General features: G+C 40.3%; 1 protein-coding gene across 1 annotated transcript in view; it reads left to right on the plus strand.

Annotated features, from left to right (window-relative positions):
• The window catches only part of RASGRF1 (Ras protein specific guanine nucleotide releasing factor 1), an 892,789-nt gene that overhangs the window by 36,015 nt on the left and 835,014 nt on the right, over window positions 1-21,760 (plus strand). The window contains exon 3 of the mRNA XM_044076380.1: window positions 1,886-2,033. Within this exon, the coding sequence (XP_043932315.1) occupies window positions 1,886-2,033 (148 nt within the window). The remainder of the gene's footprint in view (window positions 1-1,885; window positions 2,034-21,760) is intronic.

Consider the following 21,760-nt stretch of genomic DNA (forward strand, 5'->3'; position numbering starts at 1 on the left):
CATAGGGAACATGATTAAAGTTTAGGGCTAGGGAACAGGATTAAAAATTAGAGCTAGGAAACAGGGTTAAAGATTAGGCATAGGGAATATGATTAAAGATTAGAGCTAGGGAATAGGATGAAAAATTAGGGTTAGGGAGCATGATTAAAGATGAGGGATAGGAAATAAGAGGCAGTTTTAGCAGTACTGAATACTTTGTTTCAGTCTTCAAAAAAGAAAGCAAATGTCAGTTGCCATGCTTGGAGAAAGCCAGGGCAGTATGGGTAGAACAATGGACAAACATGATTATGGGGGGGGGGTTCAGAGGGACTGTTGTCCTTTTGAAAAATAACACACAAGTGTCAGATGGGCTGCCTTCCAGCACCCTTAAATTTCTGGTCTTTTTCTGCAGAATCCTTGACAGAGTTCTTTAGCAGATCACTAGCTAGTGCAGATGTACAAAAGGAGTGTGACACAGCAAGTGTATTTCCCTTGTACAATGGGAAGAGGAACAGAAAATCTCCTGGGAATTGCAATCCCATTATCTTACCAATGAAAGTCACATGTAAAGTCATGGGGATAACTCTAAGGGAAAGGTTGATAGCATTTGCAAAGGTCAGTTATCATCAGGACATCAACCAGCATGGGCTAACAGCCTAAAGAAGCTGTCAGTAAAACCTTATCCAGTTTTATGATTGAATTACAGATGAACATATAAGAGGAATACCAGCAGACACAGTCTACCTGGACTTCAGAAGGCCTTTGACTCAGTTTCCCACAGGAGGATAATAAGAAGACTAGAGCAGCTGGGGTTACCACCAAGAATGAGGATGTGGAGAGCTTAGGGTTAGATGATGATGATCAATGACAAATGCTTTGTGGTAAGAAGGACAATATCAGAAATAAAAGATGTGACCAGTTGACATACCACAAGGTATGTCCTGATTCCAGCAGTCTTCAGTGTGCTTGCCTCAGATAAGCAGGCAGAAACATGGCTGATGAGGTTCAGTGCAAACAAATACAAAGTACTACACATCGGCCTCTTAGACCACAACAACCCTAGTGGGAAGTATCAGGGGGAGTGGAGCTCAGGATACAGAAGGGAAAAGAATCTGAGAATGTTGATCACACCTGGATTGGGCCCCAAGAGCAAAGTAAGGAGGCAGTGGCAACAGCAACCAGAATCCTAAGGTATATCATTACAGAGGAAGAGATTTCAGAAGAAAGGAAATAATGCTTCCCCTCTGCAGGATCTTGGTAGGACCACAATTTGGGTACCAGGTGCAGTTCTGAAGGGCATTATGTCACTGGAAGAAATTCAAAGGAATGTTAGCAGAAAGATCAGTGGAATGGAGAAAAAAAAACAATATAACCAGAGGTTAGAAGACCTAGACCTCTTCTAACTTGATACTTGATTATTTTTTCATAAAGAAAATCATGCCAGAGAGATGTGAAGGAGTTAATTTGAACAGGAAGGACTGAGGGGGAAGGAGGGAGGGAAGATTATAGATGCTAGGAATTCCTGATAGCAGTTGTTGTCAGAGAGGGTTGTGGACTCATGGAAAGGTCTACAGAAATCAGGGGTGGAGAGGGAATACAGAGAAGCATTCAGGAGAACATGAGACATATGGAGAAAGGCTGTTAATAGTAGGAATAGAATCCTAGCATCCTGGGAGGCAGAGGTTGTTGGATCAAGTCAAGCTGCATGTGAGAGACCACACATCCTGGAAAAGGGGATAATAAGTAATCCCCCAGGGAAAAAAATGTTAAATGCAGTTAAAGGGCAAATTAGACAGGCTTGTTGTCTCCTTCTGTCATTAAAAAAATGTAAAATATGATATTGCATCACAATAAAAATATTTTGTACTTATTTATGAAAACTTAAAGTCTGACATTTATTTAACAGTTACAGGAATCTTGCTACAGAACATGAAGCTTTGAAGCAGAAATACCTCCACTTGCTTCAGATAGTAGAAACAGAAAAAACAGTTGCCAAACAGCTCAGGCAGCAGATAGAAGATGGTGAGATTGAAATTGAGCGTTTAAAATCAGAGGTAAGTGACTAACAATAAAAACCTAACCATAAAACTACTCACAATTACACTGTCATTTTCTGGTATAGCTGTTACTTTTGCTTGTACTGTAAAAATAATTAATTAGGAATCACATTTACAGCTGTCTGCATATTTTTTTCTCTTGATATTCCAGTGATGGTAATTCAAAGCACAAACAATAAATCCCTCTCATTGTCCCTTAGTCCTCCCATTTCACTAGCTGTCTGTCTGACTCATGTTGTGTCACTGGGTTTTCGCAGTCTGGTATAACGAGTTTCTCCTCCTCATCGTCCTTGGTTTATCCCCCCCCCCCCATTAACCCTCCCTCTCCCTTGCACAGCATCCTAGCATAGGAGAGCGTGGAACCTGTTGAGGATGTTCACCTGTTAGAGTGAAAGAATTCTGTGAGACCATGCCTCCGTGCGTTATATGATCAAATGCAGTCTCCAGAGCCTGAAGGTTCACACACCTGCACAGCAATTGAGCCCTAGTTTCCACCATCCTTTTCCCAACCGTCCTTCACCTCTTCACATTTATTAAGCAGCCAGGTTATATCACTTCTTCAATCCTGCATATTTACTTCTTGTCTGAAACTACGCAGATCATGTTCATTCTTTTTTATCATGCTACACACTCATTCTGTTATATTTATCTCAATGGTAATATCTGAACATCTATCCATCTTATACTGTTCTTTCCAATCTGATTCTTCTAGCAATTCCATGAACAACTGCCAGTAGCTACAACTGCCTCTCGACTGTCTAGAACTTTGCAGACTGCTCCAGATTTCCTTCTTGCCCTGTCCCATAATTTTTTTTTCTGGTAAATCAGTGAAGATTGCAGTCAGTCAATCATGCCAGACATTCATACACTCACAGATAATTATTAAGCTAATGACCCTAAAGGGCCTTGGTAAGCCTAGCTATGCTTCCCAAACCTATCTGAAAGGTTTCCATACTGCTTCAAACATTGGGGGTATAGCTTGGGTATTGTTGATCCTCCATTTAAAATCTTTCTCTTTCTAACATGGACATAGGTGACAGACCAGGGTACATATTCTATTTCCCATCCACTGATCTTGGTTGCACTAACAGGGACATAGGCGACAGACCAGGGTACATATTCCTTTTCCCATCCACTGATCTAGGTTGCTCTAACAGGGCCATAGGCGACAGACCAGGGTATATATTCTCTTTCCCATCCACTGATCTAGGTTGCTCTAACAGGGACATAGACGACAGACCAGGGTACATATTCTAGTTCCCATCCACTGATCTAGGTTGCTCTAACAGGGCCATAGGGGACAGACCAGGGTACATATTCTATTTCCCATCCACTGATCTAGGTTGCACTAACAGGGACATAGGCGACAGACCAGGGTACATATTCCATTTCCCATCCACTGATCTAGGTTACTCTAACAGGGACATAGGTGACAGACCAGGGTACATATTCCATTTCCCATCCACTGATCTAGGTTGTTCTAACAGGGACATAGGCGACAGACCAGGGTACATATACGAATTCCCATCCACTGATCTAGGTTGCTCTAACAGGGACATAGGTGACAGACCAGGGTACGTATTCCTTTTCCAATCCACTGATCTAGGTTGCTCTAACAGGGACATAGGTGACATACCAGGGTAAATATTCTATTTCCCATCCACTGATCTAGGTTGCTCTAACAGGGATATAAGCGACAGACCAGGGTATATATTCCATTTCCCATCCAATGATCTAGGTTGCACTAACAGGGACATAGGCGACAGACCAGGGTACATATTCTGTTTCCCATCCACTGATCTAGGTTGCACTAACAGGGACATAGGTGACAGACCAGGGTACATATACGATTTCCCATCCACTGATCTAGTTTGCTCTAACAGGGACATAGGCGACAGACCAGGGTACATATTCTATTTCCCATCCACTGATCTAGGTTTCTCTAACAGGGACATAGGCGACAGACCAGGGTACATATTCTATTTCCCATCCACTGATCTAGGTTGCTCTAACAGGGACACAGGTGACAGACCAGGGTACATACATGATTTCCCATCCACTGATCTAGTTTGCTCTAACAGGGACATAGGCGACAGACCAGGGTACATATTCTATTACCCATCCACTGATCTAGGTTTCTCTAACAGGGACATAGGCGACAGACCAGGGTGCATATACAATTTCTCATCCACTGATCTAGGTTGCTCTAACAGGGACATAGGTGACAGACCAGGGTACATATTCTATTTCCCATCCACTGATCTAGGTAGCTCTAACAGGGACATTGGCAACAGACCAAGGTACATATACGATTTCCGATCCACTGATCTAGGTTGCTCTAACAGGGACATAGGTGACAGACTAGGGTACCTATTCTATTCCCCATCCACTAATCTAGGTTGCTCTGACAGGGACATAGGCGACAGACCAGGGTACATATTCTATTTCCCATCCACTGATCTAGGTTGCTCTAACAGGGACATAGGCGACAGACCAGTGTACGTATTCCTTTTCCAATCCACTGATCTAGGTTGCTCTAACAGGGATATAAGCGACAGACCAGGGTACATATTCCATTTCCCATCCACTGATCTAGGTTGCACTAACAGGGCCATAGGCAACAGACCAGGGTATATATTCCATTTCCCATCCACTGATCTAGGTTGCTCTAACAGGGACATAGGCGACAGACCAGGGTACATATTCTATTTCCCATCCACTGATCTAGGTTGCTTTAACAGGGACATAGGCGACAAACCAGGGTACATATACAATTTCCCATCCACTGATCTAGGTTGCTCTAACAGGGATATAGGTGACAGACCAGGGTACATATACAATTTCCCATCCACTGATCTAGATTGCGCTAACAGGAACATAGGTGACAGACCAGGGTACATATTCTATTTCCCATCCACTTATCTAGGTTGCTCTAACAGGGACATAGGCGACAGACCAGGGTACATATTTTATTTCCCATCCACTAATCTAGGTTGCTCTAACAGGGACATAGGTGACAGACCAGGGTACATATTCTTTTTCCCATCCACTGATCTACGTTGCTCTAACAGGGACATAGGTGAAAGATAGACCAGGGTACATATACGATTGCCCATCCACTGATCTAGGTTGGTCTAACAGGGACATAGGCAACAGACCAGGGTACATATTCTACTTCCCATCCACTAATCTAGGTTGCTCTAATAGGGCCATAGGCGACAGACCAGGATACATATTCTATTTCCCATCCACTGATCTAGGTTGTTCTAACCAGGACATAGGTGTTAGACCAGGGTACATATACGATTTCCCATCCACTGATCCAGGTTGCTCTAACAGGGACATAGACGACAGACCAGGTTACATACAAGATTTCCCATCCATTGATCTAGTTTGCTCTAACAGGGACATAGGTGACAGACCAGGGTACATATTCTATTTCCCATCCACTGATCTAGGTTGTTCTAACAGGGACATAGATGACAGACCAGGGTACATATATGATTTCCCATCCACTGATCTAGGTTGCTCTAACAGGGACACAGGTGACAGACCAGGGTACATATTCTGTTTCCCATCCACTGATTTAGGTTGCTCTAACAGGGTCATAGGCGACAGACCAGGGTATATATTCTATTTCCCATCCACTGATCGAGGTTGCTCTAACAGGGACATAGGCGATAGACCAGCGTACATATACGATTTCCCATCCACTGATCTAGGTTGCTCTAACAGGGACACAGGCGACAGACCAGGGTACATATTCTGTTTCCCATCCACTGATTTAGGTTGCTCTAACAGGGACATAGGCGACAGACCAGGGTACATATTCTATTTCCCATCCACTAATCGAGATTGCTCTAACAGGGACATAGGCGACAGACCAGGGTACATATTTTATTTCCCATCCACTAATCTAGATTGCTCTAACAGGGACATAGGTGACAGACCAGGGTACATATTCTTTTTCCCATCCACTGATCTACGTTGCTCTAACAGGGACATAGGTGATAGATAGACCAGGGTACATATACGATTGCCCATCCACTGATCTAGGTTGGTCTAACAGGGACATAGGCAACAGACCAGGGTACATATTCTACTTCCCATCCACTAATCTAGGTTGCTTTAATAGGGCCATAGGCGACAGACCAGGATACATATTCTGTTTCCCATCCACTGATCTAGGTTGCTCTAACCGGGACATAGGTGCTAGACCAGGGTACATATACGATTTCCCATCCACTGATCTAGGTTGCTCTAACAGGGACATAGACAACAGACCAGGGTACATATTCTATTTCCCATCCACTGATCTAGGTTGCTCTAACAGGGACATAGGCAACAGACCAGGGTACATATACGATTTCCCATCCACTAATCTAGATTACGCTAACAGGGACATAGGCGACAGACCAGGGTAAATATATGATTTCCCATCCACTGATCTAGGTTACTCTAACAGGGACATAGGTGACAGACCAGGGTACATATTCTATTTCCCATCCACTGATCTAGGTTGTTCTAACAGGGACATAGGCGACAGACCAGGGTACATATACGATTTCCCATCCACTGATCTAGGTTGCTCTAACAGGGACATAGGCAACAGACCAGGGTACATATACGATTTCCCATCCACTGATCTAGGTTGCTCTAACTGGGATATAGGTGACAGACCAGGGTACATATTCTATTTCCCATCCACTAATCTAGGTTGCTCTAACAGGGACAAAGGCGACAGACCAGGGTACTTATTCCTTTTCCAATCCACTGATCTAGGTTGCTCTAACAGGGACATAGGTGACAGACCAGGGTAAATATTCTATTTCCCATCCACTGATCTAGGTTGCTCTAACAGGGATATAAGCGACAGACCAGGGTATATATTCCATTTCCCATCCACTGATCTAGGTTGCTCTAACAGGGCCATAGGCAACAGACCAGGGTATATATTCCATTTCCCATCCACTGATCTAGGTTGCACTAACAGGGACATAGGTGACAGACCAGGTTACATACAAGATTTCCCATCCATTGATCTAGTTTGCTCTAACAGGGACATAGGTGACAGACCAGGGTACATATTCTATTTCCCATCCACTGATCTAGGTTGCTCTAACAGGGACATAGGCGACAGACCAGGGTACATATACGATTTCCCATCCACTGATCTAATTTGCTCTAACAGGGACATAGGTGACAGACCAGGGTACATATTCTATTTCCCATCCACTGATCTAGGTTGCTCTAACAGGGACATAGGCGACAAACCAGGGTACATATACGATTTCCCATCCACTAATCTAGGTTGCTCTAACAGGGACATAGGCAACAGACCAGGGTACATATTCTTTTTCCCATCCACTGATCTACGTTGCTCTAACAGGGACATAGGTGATAGACCAGGGTACATATATGATTGCCCATCCACTGATCTAGATTGGTCTAACAGGGACATAGGCAACAGACCAGGGTACATATTCTACCTCCCATCCACTAATCTAGGTTGCTCTAATAGGGTCATAGGCGACAGACCAGGGTACATATTCTATTTCCCATCCACTGATCTAGGTTGCTCTAACAGGGACATAGAAGACAGACCAGGGTACATATTCTATTTCCCATCCACTGATCTAGGTTGCTCTAACAGGGACATAGGCAACAGACCAGGGTACATATACAATTTCCCATCCACTTATCTTGGTTACTCTAACAGGGACATAGGCGACAGACCAGGGTAAATATACAATTTCCCATCCACTGATCTAGGTTACTCTAACAGGGACATAGGTGACAGACCAGGGTACATATTCTATTTCCCATCCACTGATCTAGGTTGCTCTAACAGGGACATAGGCGACAGACCAGGGTACATATACGATTTCCCATCCACTGATCTAGGTTGCTCTAACAGGGACATAGGCGACAGGCCAGGGTACATATACGATTTCCCATCCATAGATCTAGGTTGCTCTAACTGGGATATAGGTGACAGACCAGGGTACATATTCTATTTCCCATCCACTGATCTAGGTTGCTCTAACAGGGACATAGGAGACAGACCAGGATACATATACAATTTCCCATCCACTGATCTAGGTTGCTGTAACAGGGACGTAGATGACAGACCAGGGTACATATACGATTTCCCATCCACTGATCTAGGGTGCTCTAACAGGGACATAGGTGATAGACTAGCGTACATATACGATTTCCCATCCACTGATTTAGGTTGCTCTAACAGGGTCATAGGCGACAGACCAGGGTATATATTCTATTTCCCATCCACTGATCGAGGTTGCTCTAACAGGGACATAGGCAATAGACCAGCGTACATATATGATTTCCCATCCACTGATCTAGGTTGCTCTAACAGGGACACAGGCGACAGACCAGGGTACATATTCTGTTTCCCATCCACTGATTTAGGTTGATCTAACAGGGAGATAGGCGACAGACCAGGGTACATATTCTATTTCCCATCCACTGATCGAGATTGCTCTAACAGGTACATAGGCGACAGACCAGGGTACATATATGATTTCCCATCCACTGATCTAGGTTGCTCTAACAGGGGCACAGGCGACAGACCAGGGTACATATTCTGTTTCCCATCCACTGATTTAGGTTGCTCAACAGGGACATAGGCAACAGACCAGGGTACATATACGATTTCCCATCCACTGATCTAGGTTGCTCTTGAATAAGGACAGGAAGGAACTCTACTTCACATGGATGGGAAGCCTGTTCCAGAGAAGGGGTAGTTATTGAGGCACATACCTGTACCTCAAAGATGTCTTATTTATGTTGCAGACAAGAATTTTGTCCCTTGATTGGGTGTTTTTAATGATATTTGTTTTGTGGATGTGCAACAGGTCCATAAGAGCTGGATTAGGAGATACTTTGAAGGTCAGGCATAGATGGCCTCTCACCAGTCTGTAGGAGACAAAGTACAAAGATAAGGCTTTGAGGTGGTCTGCATAGGACATGTTGTCTACACTATGTATTTTATTTGTTTGGTACCTCTGTGGATACTCTGCTTGTTGCAGATGCCTGGTCAGGTACATACTGGAAGGGACACTGTATTCAATGATTGGTCTAATGAGGGCTGAGTACAATAGAACAATAACATCTTTAGACCTAGATGCCATACCCTTGCGTATAAGCTGTGCAACATAACATTTATTTATTTTATTTTATTTATTTAACATTTGTTTACTGGGAAGTCCGACTGGGTCAAAAACCCATTTTCAGCAGAGGCCCAGGGAGAAAAGCTCCAAATGATACATGAAAGTTAAGACAATTTACATGAACAAGATAAAAAAAAGTATTAAAGCACACATTAATAATAACTGAATACTAAATAAATATGGAGAGATAACTGCAGAAATAAATACAAAATAAGTACAAAGGGGTAGATAAAATAATAAAACATGTACTAAATTAAAGTGTAGCGGTAGATTGCAAACTTTTTTTTTTATACATCAGGTAGGAGTAAGGTAAAGAATGAGAATCGGAACATCAGGTGCTAGTAGATGCGTAGAAGGATGGGATAGTTAAGGGTGAAGAAATATGGAAAGCCTGTTAGTCCAATATGCAAGTGGTTAGTAGATGAAATTCCTGTCTTAGGGATAGAAAATAACACCCCTAGAGAATAAATGGAGCTCACCCGTTAGGGAAAGAGCAGTGGCAGGTCTGATGACATAGAACATTCTTTTTTTAGGGTGTGTTTGAAGTTATTAAAGCTCTTAGTGGTATTCATGTCTGTTGGCAGAGAGTTCTAGAGCTTGGCAGTGGCATGAGAGTATAGGCACTGTCCAGCTCTTTTCTTTGGAAAGTAGACTGTTAGGAGTGGTTTGTTTTTAGAGTGGAGGGGTCTTGTAGGTATGCAGGGTTTTAGGACAGATTTGAGTGCTGGGCAGCTATCAGGTGCATATATCATTTTATGTGCAGAAGACAGCTGTACTAGGCTTAGGTGTTGTGTGAGTTCGAGCTAGAAAGTGGTGGGAACGGTAGGGGTAACCTGTGGCAAATTTGGTAATTTTATGGTAGCAGGATTGGAGCATGTTTTTAAGAGAAGACTGTAAATTGGTGTATAAGGGGGCTGCATATAAGAGTGAGGGAAGCAAATAGGTGTTGACGAGGGTTTTTCTGGTGGAGCTATCCAAGAAAGGTTTTTGTCGTTAGAGTGTTCCTAGTTTGATGTGTGTGTTTTTTTAATGATATTGGCAGATGTGGTGTTCGAAAGTTAGTTTGCTATCTATGGTTATGCCTAGAAGCTTAGCTGTGAGAACTGTTTCAATTTCTGATGATTTCCTTACTACAACAGATGCATAATGGTCAAAAGCCAAGTCTCTGTCTATATGTGTTCCCAGATCCCTAACCATAGGGTCAATTCTTAAGGGTGTATTATCAGTGCAGTAACTTCTAGAAGCAGTTCTCTTTTCCAAAGTTACTATTAAGCATTTTTTGACATTGAGTTTTAGACAGTGACTCTGGCATCAGTTACTAGTCCATGTCAGGTCTTCTTGGAGGATGTTTGTTTCTTTAGGAGATCCTATGACTGCACCTAGTTTGCAATCGTCTGTGAACTTGATCAGCCAGAGGCCTTTGATGGGGTTGATTTCAGAGAAGTAGATGCCAAAAAGAAGTGTCTCCAGCACTGAGCCCTGGAGGACTCCACTATTGACTGGCCTTTTAGTGAAGGTATTATCACCTGTTCTGATTTCTTGTGTTCAGCGGTTAGCCAGCTGGCTATCCAGTGGGTGGCATAAGGGTTTATACCTAATTTTGTGTGCTTGTCTACAATGCCTGAGTGGGATATTGGGTCGAATGCTTTGGCCAGATCAAGGTAGGCAGTATGCACCGTTTTGCCCTCATCCATTGCTTTGGTGACATTATTGAAGAAGTTCACCAGGTTGAGTAGGCAAGAACTGCCCATGTTAAAGCAAACTTAGTTGAATCCAATGTCTGAAGGTTTTCTATGTTATTACTTAATGTGTCCATAATTATTCTTTTCGCGGCCTTATATGTGAGGCTAGTTAGGCTTATGGGTCAGTAGTTTCCTGGATCCATGAATGGCCTGCCCTTGTGCAGGGAAATAACAGCTGCAGTCCTCCATATCACTTGGCATGAAGTCTGTTTCTGAATAGTACGTCTATTGGCCTCAACAGGTCATGTTTCATGCTATTAAGGAGGCAACCTGGAATATTGTTGGATCCCATTGATGCAGTGTTTTTGGCCTTGAGGAGGACATTGAGGATCTGTTTTCTAGTGATAGATGGGGGAGCTATGGCTGGAGGTATTTCATGAGGGGCATCTGCAGGAAAAAGAGGAGTAATACAGGTGTTGAATTTATCAGCCAGCAGATTTGCTATATCCTCTGGCTCAGTATAAGTGTCTCCATTTACATTTAGTAACAGTATATTGTTGTGTTTTGCCTCTGAGGTTTCATACTTGTGATTGCCCTTAGCCCAGGGAGCTACATTTACCTCAAATTTGGATTTGACAGACTTAATTAATCTCCTTAATTGTTTATTTATTTTGATGTGTATCACATTTTCTATTTTTGGTCATGGTTTTCTTCCTTTTGTTATAAAACCTATTGGTGATGGGATTCCACCAGGGGGGTGATGGTTGTTAACTGAGTTTGTCATGTGCTTATTTCAGGTAGATATTTCTGCCTCTCTGCAGCTGCAGACATGATTGTGGGTTGAATGGAAAGTGACTCAAGTTCATTTAATAAAGTGGTATGGGTTTCCTAGGTCAGAGAGGGGGACCTGTAGCTCACAAAGATATGGTAAGGGAGTTTGCTTATGGTGAGTTGTACGTGGAGAAGCTCAAGTGTGTCATACTGATTGATCAGCCTTAAGGTGAGATTGCTTTTGTAGTAAATTGATACAAAACCACTTTTTGTCCGTTCCTGTGCAGTAAGTGGTCTAAATGTGTGGAAGGCATTATAGCCCTGCATTGCCTCAGTAACTACACAGACATCTATGTTTTCTAGGGGATGGGAGAGCTTGCAAGGAAATGTTTTTCTTTAGAGTCCTGACACCGAGCAATATCACCTCTAGGTAAGAAGAGTTTTACACTTCTATTTTGCTTAAAACATGCACATTTTCTAACATGTTAGGCTTTTAGATGTTCTTATTGTTTAAATAGTGCATGTTACTGCAAAACCTGTTGACCTATTAATGTTTTAAGTGAATTAGAGTAATATTAAAAAAAAAATTCCCTGATTTTTGGCTTTGTTTCCTGATTAGTTTTGGCCTTGTCCAGAAGTCTTCAGCAAAGAAGCTGAAAGGAACAGGAACAAAGACAGACTGCCAGGCTTTCTTCTCTATCACGACTGAACTACTCTTAATACAGTTATGTTTTTCTCAAACATCTTTATTAATTTCATACATTTTGAAAATGGGCACACATACAGGTGTAGAAAAGAAGATAAACAATGGTAAACATTTTAATTAGCATACTGCATTATGCAAATATGTTTTCTTTTTTAACAACTGTTAATCACTCCAACATTAAATAAATTCCTTAGGTCCTGTCTTACATTATATTTGTCTCTTGAACATTATTGTGTATGTATTTTCCCCCACAAATTAAATGTATTTTTATGTACTTTGCTACTTCCTTTTTCTAATCATCCCATCTCTATATCTTCTCTAGTGCATGGAGTATGGTCATTACACTCCAAAATCCAGAAAAAGGCAAATAAGTTTAGCTCTGATATAACACAAGACCCAGTCTTAACAAATGTTAAGCACCCCACTTAAGTTTAACTTGTTAAAGTTGGGTCTAACGGTAAGCAGTCAAACCTGCCAGTACTGACCAGCAAAAGACAGTGGAAGACTAAAAAACTGATTTGTTTCTGCCTACTGTCCACATCGATAATATGTTGCTGGCTTCATGTTATAAACTTTGCAAGCTAGAATATGGATGTGTGTTCACCTGCATTTTCTGAAGAATACAAAGTTTGAAACTCAAATGTATTTCATTATTCAGTTACTTTAATCCTCCGAGGTTTGTCCAAAAAGCAAAGATTTTATAAAGTACAGACCAAACATATCAGGCACAAATCTGGACAATCTGTGAAAATCTGGACATTTGAGAGGTATGGCGAGGTGAGTGTAAAAATAAGGGAATGTGTTATAGTGTCTTTCTGACAATGGTCACTAAGTGCTTTATGGCTTTGAAAACTGACAAAAACACTTATTTTTTTTAACTAGTAGTACGCAGAGCAATTAAATTCTATGCGCTACAAAGAATTATGAGCAGGTCTTGAATCATGAACTTTAATTATGTGTTCTCAACATGGATGCCAAGATTGACCTCTCAAGCTTTGTCAAGGTGAATTTCTTGGCATCCTTGTCTCAAACACATAATAAATAGGCTGTGACTGGTGACCCAGTCATAATTCTCTAGATTTCCCTCATAAAAGTCAATACTTCACTTATGGTTGGTTTAGATTTTGATTTCCATTTTCTAGTAATCACTTTGTTGGCAGCCAATAGCATTAAATGTAGCAAGGACGTAGCACGTCTATGCAATTCAAATTATGTATTCCAGCTCAAAAAATAATTTCCTTGGTTACAATCATTTTCTCCCCCAACATTTCTGACAAAGTGCTCTGTAGAGTTTTTAAAATTGTGTTTTTCATTGCTTTATTACAGAATTCTCTTAAGTACCTGCTGTGGAAAAGCAGTTGCTGATTTAAAAGTCTGTATTCGATCTTTTGCCGACAATATTTCATGCTAGTTTCATCAATATCATCATTATATTGTATCTAGCTTTCTACCTATCTATGTATCTATCTATGTATCTATCTATGTATCTATCTATCTATCTATCTATCTCTCTATCTATCTATCTATCTATCTATCTATCTATCTATATGTGTGCATGTATGTGTGCTATTACATTTGGTTTTAAACTATAAAGTGACAATGAAGATATTGCCACAACTGCATTTTGCTAGTTCTTTTTGAAGATATATATCCCAAGGCTGGTTATATCATCGCAAATGTCTGTTGGATCTGTTGAACAGACGAGTGGCCTATTCCCAAAATATGTCACAAGTCATTACTTACATAATACATTAACGATCTTCCACTCCTCGAATGAACTGTTTTTTTTTCTACTTGCTTTCAGTGAACTGTGACCGAAACCTTATACACTACTGTTCCAAGATACATAGCTGAGCTTACAGAAATATGTTCCTACCCCCTTTATGTGGTGGCATTATACTTTTAGGTCACTGCCTGCAATGAAACATGGTCTAAGATATATGCTAAACAGGCAGGAAGGAGAACATCTAATACCACTGCCTGCAATGACACATGGTCTATGATATATGCTAAACAGGCAGGAAGGAGATAATCTAATACCACGGCCTGCATTAAGACATGGTCTACGATATATGCTAAACAGGCAAGAAGGGGATCATCTAATATGAGTATAGATCAGAGCATGCGTATGTACCTTTAAGAAGCATTTCCAGATGTAGCACATGCATATAAATAGCAGCAGTGCCATTCTAAGAGAACAGCCAGAGTGTTAACATGTATTAGTATGGTAGCCAGTCTGTTTATAAGTTTATATAAGTTTAAGTTACAAAGCCTCATTTCTGATGTGTTTGTGTATTATAAAGCTGCTAGGACTGAACACACAAATGTTTGTCTGTTTTATCCTGACCAGACAAGTGACATGGTGTCAGAACCAGGAATAAGAGAATAAATTCTATAAACCATGAGGTGCAGAGTTGAAGGTGAAGGCAGACTAAACTGGTTGACTGAAACGGAGTATAGACAAACAAAAAAGGGCCAGAAACAAGCTAAAGGTAAAGAAAATTGCACAAATGATTTATTTGGCAAAGAAAATGAAATGCACATTTATAAGGCACAAAACACATTATTAATCAAACGAATAGCACAAAATGTATCACTAAGCAAACAAAAGGCACAAACTGCATTATTAGTTAAATGAAATGTTCAAAACCATGATATTTGATAAAACTAGTAGAACTATACATATGGGGCTCAGAATTACCTTTGGTTTACATAACAGGCATGTTTAGAGTACAACAGGCACAAGAGAAGCATAATGAGCATTATAAGAGATTAAACGAGCATAATGAGTACAATAAAATGGCAAATTAAGCTTAAAAAGTGAGGCGACTGTATGTTTTTTAGTAAAAGATCGTGTTTGGGCACAAACTACTATTTTGCATTGACCAAAGCCATGCAAAGCATAAATAGAGTTGTTCAAAGTATCTCAGAGTGCGCAAAGTGTTTGCATTATGTATACTTTATTACGTGGCAATTATTTCAAAGAGTTTGCTGTGTGGAGAGTACAGTTATATTGCAAAGTGCAGTCAAAGTACAGCCATTTTGAAAAGTTTCTTGTGCTGTATACAGTTATTTGCAAAATGCATTCATCTCGAAGTGTTTTTTACTCTGAGCTTTGCCCATTGTGTACAGTTTATTCACAAAGTACAGTCATTTCAAAGTATTTCTTACACTGATAAGGAGTGGTTTCATAAAACACAGTGATTTCAGTGTTCTTGTGCTACAAAGACTTACTTGGCAAAGTGCAGTTATTTCAAAGTGTTTGTTGTACTACTGGGCATAATTACAAGTACTGACATAAAGTTCTGGCATATATATTTATGTTCATACATGATTTCAAGCACCTTAACTACTGTCAGTTGATATGGCAGAGGCATTTTGCAGACCAGAGCCACTTGTGTTTGATCATAATATAACAGGGAATTGCAGAGTATTCAAGCAGGAATACAATATTTTCATACAAGCAGCTTTTTTTTGACAAAGAGGCACATACAAGGGCATTCATTTTTTTTTCTTAGCTGGGCCAGAGGCCATTGAAAGAGAGCATTCATTTGTGTATGCACCAGAAGTATATGCAGAAGAGGGGGAAATCACCATATTGAGGTACCGGCTGAATCAAGGGAAGACCCTGAGTGCTTAAAAAGTAAATTTAAAGAAATGTGCAACCCCCGGACAAGTGTTACATTAATGAGGCACTTATTTTATACAAGGGACCAAAAGCCAGGTGAAACTTTTGCAGCTTATATCACTGACTTGAGAAATAAGGCTAAAACGTGCAGATTTGCTGACTTGAAAAATTAGTTAATAAAGGACAGGCTTGTGTGTGGTGTTAATAGTGCTGCAGTGAGAAAGATGTTGCTTCATGACACTGCTTTAACATTAAGCAAGTCACAGAGATTTATCAAATCCATGAGCTCACAGAAAGGCACACAAGTATGCTTACAAGTGATAAGAGCATGGTTTCAGCAGCCTCTATAGCAAACATAGATAGCATGCAACACATGGCAAGCAGAAACAGGCCTAAGCACATGGCAGCTGCAACTGCTGTGGGTTCCCCTGGGAGACCTTGTAGCATTCTAGCAAGTTCCAAGACTAGCTCAGTAAAAGGGCATGCTCAGTACAGTAAAAGACTGAGTCAGCAAAACCCAAGTCAAGTCTTATTGTTAACTGTCGTAATTGTAGAGCCAACCATGAGTCTAAAAGAGAAAAGTGCTTAGCATTTGGTCAACAATGCCACAAGTGTAAAAAATTGAATCATTTTCAAAAGTTTTATAAATCAAGCAAGCCTCGTTTAGTTATTTAGAAAGGTCATTCAAAAAAGCAAGGTGATCATGTAGAAAGCTGTAACCCCACTTTCTATGTAGATCGTGTATCAGTGAAATGGTTAATGCAGTAGATTTTCTGGCAAAGAATGACGTATTTTATACTGTCCTGATCAATGACAAGCCCACAGAGCTCAAAGTAGACATTGGTTCAAAGTGTAAGCTGATGACAGCAGAAACATTTGCTTAAGTGAGAGCTGGTGAGCAACATAATTTGGTCAATTGTGCGAAGCTTGTTCCTTATGGAGGTGAAGAGATTCATCGAAAGCTCACTAGTGCTTTCACGCTATTCGGCTGGGAATAGTTACAGCTTGCAATTTTATGTAGTCCAAAGACCTGTGCAATCATTATTTGGTTTCAGAGGCAGACTAGGACTGAAACTGCCTTCTTTTACCAAAAAAGTACATCATGTGAGGACATGTCCCAGTTCCAGCTTTGCTGATGCTATTTTCTCAGAGTATGCTGATGTATTTGATGACAAGTTAGGCAAACTTCCAGTTGTATACTCCTAGAAAGTAGACCCAGAGGTCAGTCCAGTGGTCAGACCAGCAAGGAGAGTTCCAATAGGTATACAGGACAAAGTCAATGTCCAGTTAGACAAAATGGTGCAGCAAGGTGTGATTTGTCCAGTCACAGAACCAATTGAGTGGTTATCTTCCATGGTAGTTCCTCATAAGAAAATTTTAGATAAAATCAGAATATGTATTGACCCAAGAGACTTTAACAAGGCATTAAAAAGGCCTCATCATCCTATGCGTACAGTCAATGAGATTGCAACCCTCATGCCAAATGCCACTGTTTTTTCTGTTTTAGATGCAGAGTGCATTTTGGCAAGTAATGCTTGATTGCAAATCTTCACTACTGACTACATTCAGTTCCCCATTTGGTAGATACAGATTCCTTAGGATGCCTTTTGGAATAAATTCTGTCACTGAAGTCTTTCAGCATACAATAGAGCAACTTTTTTCAGGCTATCTGTGTGCAATAATAGTTGATGATTTACTGGATGGAGGTAATGGTAAAGCAGAGCATGACAAAATCCTCAGGAAAGTTTTGGACAGAGGGCATGAAGTGAATTAAAACCTTAGTCCTTTGAAGTGCAAATTCAGACCACCAGAAGTTATTTATGTATGTCATTTATTTACCAGTACAGGCTTACGACCAGATCCTTCCAAGCAAGCAGCCATTCTTGACATGCCAGCTCCAGACAATGTCCATGCATTACAGCATTTTCTTGGTATGGTTAACTATTTGGGAAAATTTATCCCTGCCTTTAGTGACTTATCAGCACCTTTGAGAGAGCTGACATGCAAAAATGTTGCATGATCATGGTCAGAACCACACCAGAGAGCATTTGATAACCTCAAACAGCAAATCACTACCCCACCTACACTAAGATACTATGATGTCCACAAACCAGCAGTTCATTCCTCTGATGCTTCAAAGTTTGGTCTTGGTACAACTATTCTTCAAGAGTGCAGACCTGTTGCCTATGCATCTAGAACTCTTATCCAAACTGAAATGCAGTATGCTCAAATTGAGAAGGAACTTTTGGCAATTGTGTTTGCATGTTCGAAGTTCCATAGTTATATTTATGGCCAAGCTATTCAGATAGGAACGGGTCAACAACCTCTACTCACTATTTAAAAGAAATCTATGCAGTCCACTCTAGCAAGGCTACAAAGAATGATGGTCAAATTGCAAAAGTATAATTTCAAAATGATCTGTACAAAGGGCAGATTTCTTTATCTAGCTGATACCTTACCCATATCACCCAGAAATACCACGGAATAGCTTGATGCTGAGAATTTTGACTTTGATATCATGGAAATGCATAATTTTTTTACCACGAGACTTGATGAGCTGAGATCATACAAAGACTATCAAATTTCGCAAATGCTCAACCATTCCATCAATGAAGGATGGGCGTCAAAGCAATCCTGTGTACCACCAGAAGTGCAACCTTACTTTCCATCCAGAGATGAGATGCTGATGGAAGATGGTATCATTTTCAAAGGTCCAAAAGTTGTTACTCCTACTTCCTTATAATATGCATACATTCAGATTTGACATTGTGGCCACCCAGGTTCTGATTCTACCAAAAGAAAGGTGAGAGGACTAGTATTTTGGCCTTTTCTATCAAAAGGCATTGATAATGTGCTTTCTTCTTGTTCAGTGTGCAACAGTACTAAGCTGCATTTGCAAAAAGAGCCACTTCAGCTAAGCCAAATTCCTGAACTACCTTGGTCAACAGCAGCAACTGACATACTTGAGTGGAACAGTCAGCATTACTTAGTGTTGGTAGACTCTGATTCAAACTGGTCTGAGATCAGTTTGCTACTTAACCTAACATCCAGTGCTGTTATTACTAAGATGAAATGTCATTTCTCAGTCCATGGTAGTCCACGCAAAGTTATTTCTGACAATGGTTCTCAGTTTACCAGTCAATTGTTTCAGAGATTTGCTAAAGAGTGGGACTTTATCCATGTTACTAGCAGTCCTGAATATCCTCAGTCAAACGGCCTGGCTGAATGCGCAGTATAGTGTGCAAAGCAATCACTGGAGAGGTCAAAGCATGACAATACCTGATATCTTGAATTTACTCAATCTCAGAAATATACCCCATGACAACCAACTAGGCTTGCCTGCTCAGAGACTTCTATCTAGGCAAACCAGAACAACCTTGCCTATTAGTTCTAGTTTGTTGGTGCCTAATGCTAAAAACAACACAGCAAAGCCCAACTTTGTAAGAACCATTCTTCTCAGAAGTCCAGCTATGATAAAACAAGCAGATTTCTTTGTCTGTTAAAAGAAGGGGAGACAGTGAAGATGCAAAAGGCGAAAGGCTTTAATCAAATTGGTCAAGTGAGAGGTATATATACAGAGCCAAGATCCTACTTAGTGGAATCTGATGGTATAGAGTATAGGAGAAACCGCAAACACCTTCTTCCTGTATCAGAAGTGATATCACAGCATCATACCTGTGTTACAAACTCTAGATCTCAGAGCAGCCCAGACAATGATCATACCAAAGAACATGTCATAGTATCCATTCCCATCCCTAATGATGCCCCAGTTGTCCCCAAAGTTGAACATTCCTTGAAGACAGTCCCCATTACTAGATCCAATTCTGACTTTTATGTTACAAGGTCAGGTTCCATTTCCAGACCTGCTGTAAAATACACAGCAACTTGGACATAATTATTTTATATGTATCTAATTTTGTATAATTGCATATGAAATAATTAGTTCTGTATAACTGCATGTCAGTTTCTGTAAATTGCATCTCACTGAATACTATCATTTCATATATGGACTATTTCTCAAAGATGGAGGATGTAGATCAGAGTGCGTGTATGGCACTTTAAGAAGCATTTCCAGATGTAGCATGTGCATATAAATACTGATCACATGCGGGCAGCAGTGCCATTTTGACAGAACAGCCAGAGTATGACTGTGGTAGTCAGTCTGTTTATAATTTTAAGTTACAAAGCCTCATTTCTGATGTGTCTGTGTGCACTAAAGCTGCCTGAACTTAACCCATGAATGTTCATCTGTTTTATCCTGACCAGACGATTAACAATGACTGCCTGCAATGAGACATGGTCTACGATATATGCTAAACAAGCAGGAAGGCGACCATCTAATACCACTGCCTGCAGTGAGCCATAGTCTATGATATATGTTAAACAGGCATGAAGGAGGTCATTTAATAAGATTGCCTGCAATGAGACATGGCCTAAGGGGTACCACTACCCTGGGCTCTGGGGCAGCAATTCATCCTAAACCTGCCCACATGCCTAGCATGGCTGCAAATCTGAGCTCCACTTTCTTTCAGAGTTACAGAAATTGGCCACTGTTCTCATTAGCATTTCTGTTAGGGGTAGCAAAGCATAGCATTTTTTCTGACTTCAGTCTCATCACTGTTAACCTCTTACAAATCAGAAAGCTACTGTGTCAAGGCATGCTGCATTTATGTGCTACAATAATTCAGTATGAGATAACTATATACATGTATGCATCTCATATTATAGCTTCCCTTATGGTTTGTCAAATCTCAGTTCATAGAAGCTGTGACAAAAGGAGATACTGCCAACACAGCTATCTGGAATTTTGTAAATAAGTATATGTCATTTGTGAATATCGATATGATGTGTGTGTCTATAGATATATATATATATATATATATATATATATATATATATATATATATACACAGCTATATATATATATATATATATATATATATATATACACAGCTATATATATATATATATATATATATATATATATATATATACATATATATATAAACATATATATATATATATATATATATATATATATAGATAGCTATATCTATATATACATATCTAACTATATATATATATATATATATATATATATATATATATATATATATATTTATAAATCTAAACCTCTTCTCCAACATCAACAGAATGGAAGAACAAGTATGTCTGTCAGAGGATACCACTGCTCTAAAACAGACTCCACATACACATTAAACAAAGCTCATCCCTGACCATATGCATTTGCAAATTGGATCTATATATGGGTACTAGAATATTTACCCCAAGACTGTCCCTGTACTACTAATGAACAGAGGCAGCTCCTAAATGCTTTATCCCACACATGGGTTCTATCAAATTGCCTATGGCATGATCTCAATTATCCAGACCAGGGGTAATATATAATTATTAGCCATGGGATAAGTAAGGCGGCTAAGACCAATATTATCTTAGTGGGTGTCACACATTTTTAATTTTAGTTTACTGAAACTAGTATAAGTCTCAATTTTTTCAATCAGCCATTTCACAGTATTGTTTCAATATTTCTAGCATGCATACTAACATAATGGGCAGGATTCACGAAGGCTTGCATGGAGTCTAAGAGTAGTGTAAGACTCCATGCAGCCCTCGCAATCCAGGAACAGCCCAAAATTCCATGTAAGAGACCAGCTAAAACGTCTCTTACACGGACTGGGCGTGGATATGCTAATCACCTCACTTGCAGCCGAAAGGCATACAAA

This window comes from Protopterus annectens, chromosome 7.part0 (genome assembly GCF_019279795.1).
Source record: "Protopterus annectens isolate FY-2018-M chromosome 7.part0, PAN1.0, whole genome shotgun sequence".
Taxonomy (NCBI): Eukaryota; Metazoa; Chordata; order Ceratodontiformes; family Protopteridae; genus Protopterus; species Protopterus annectens.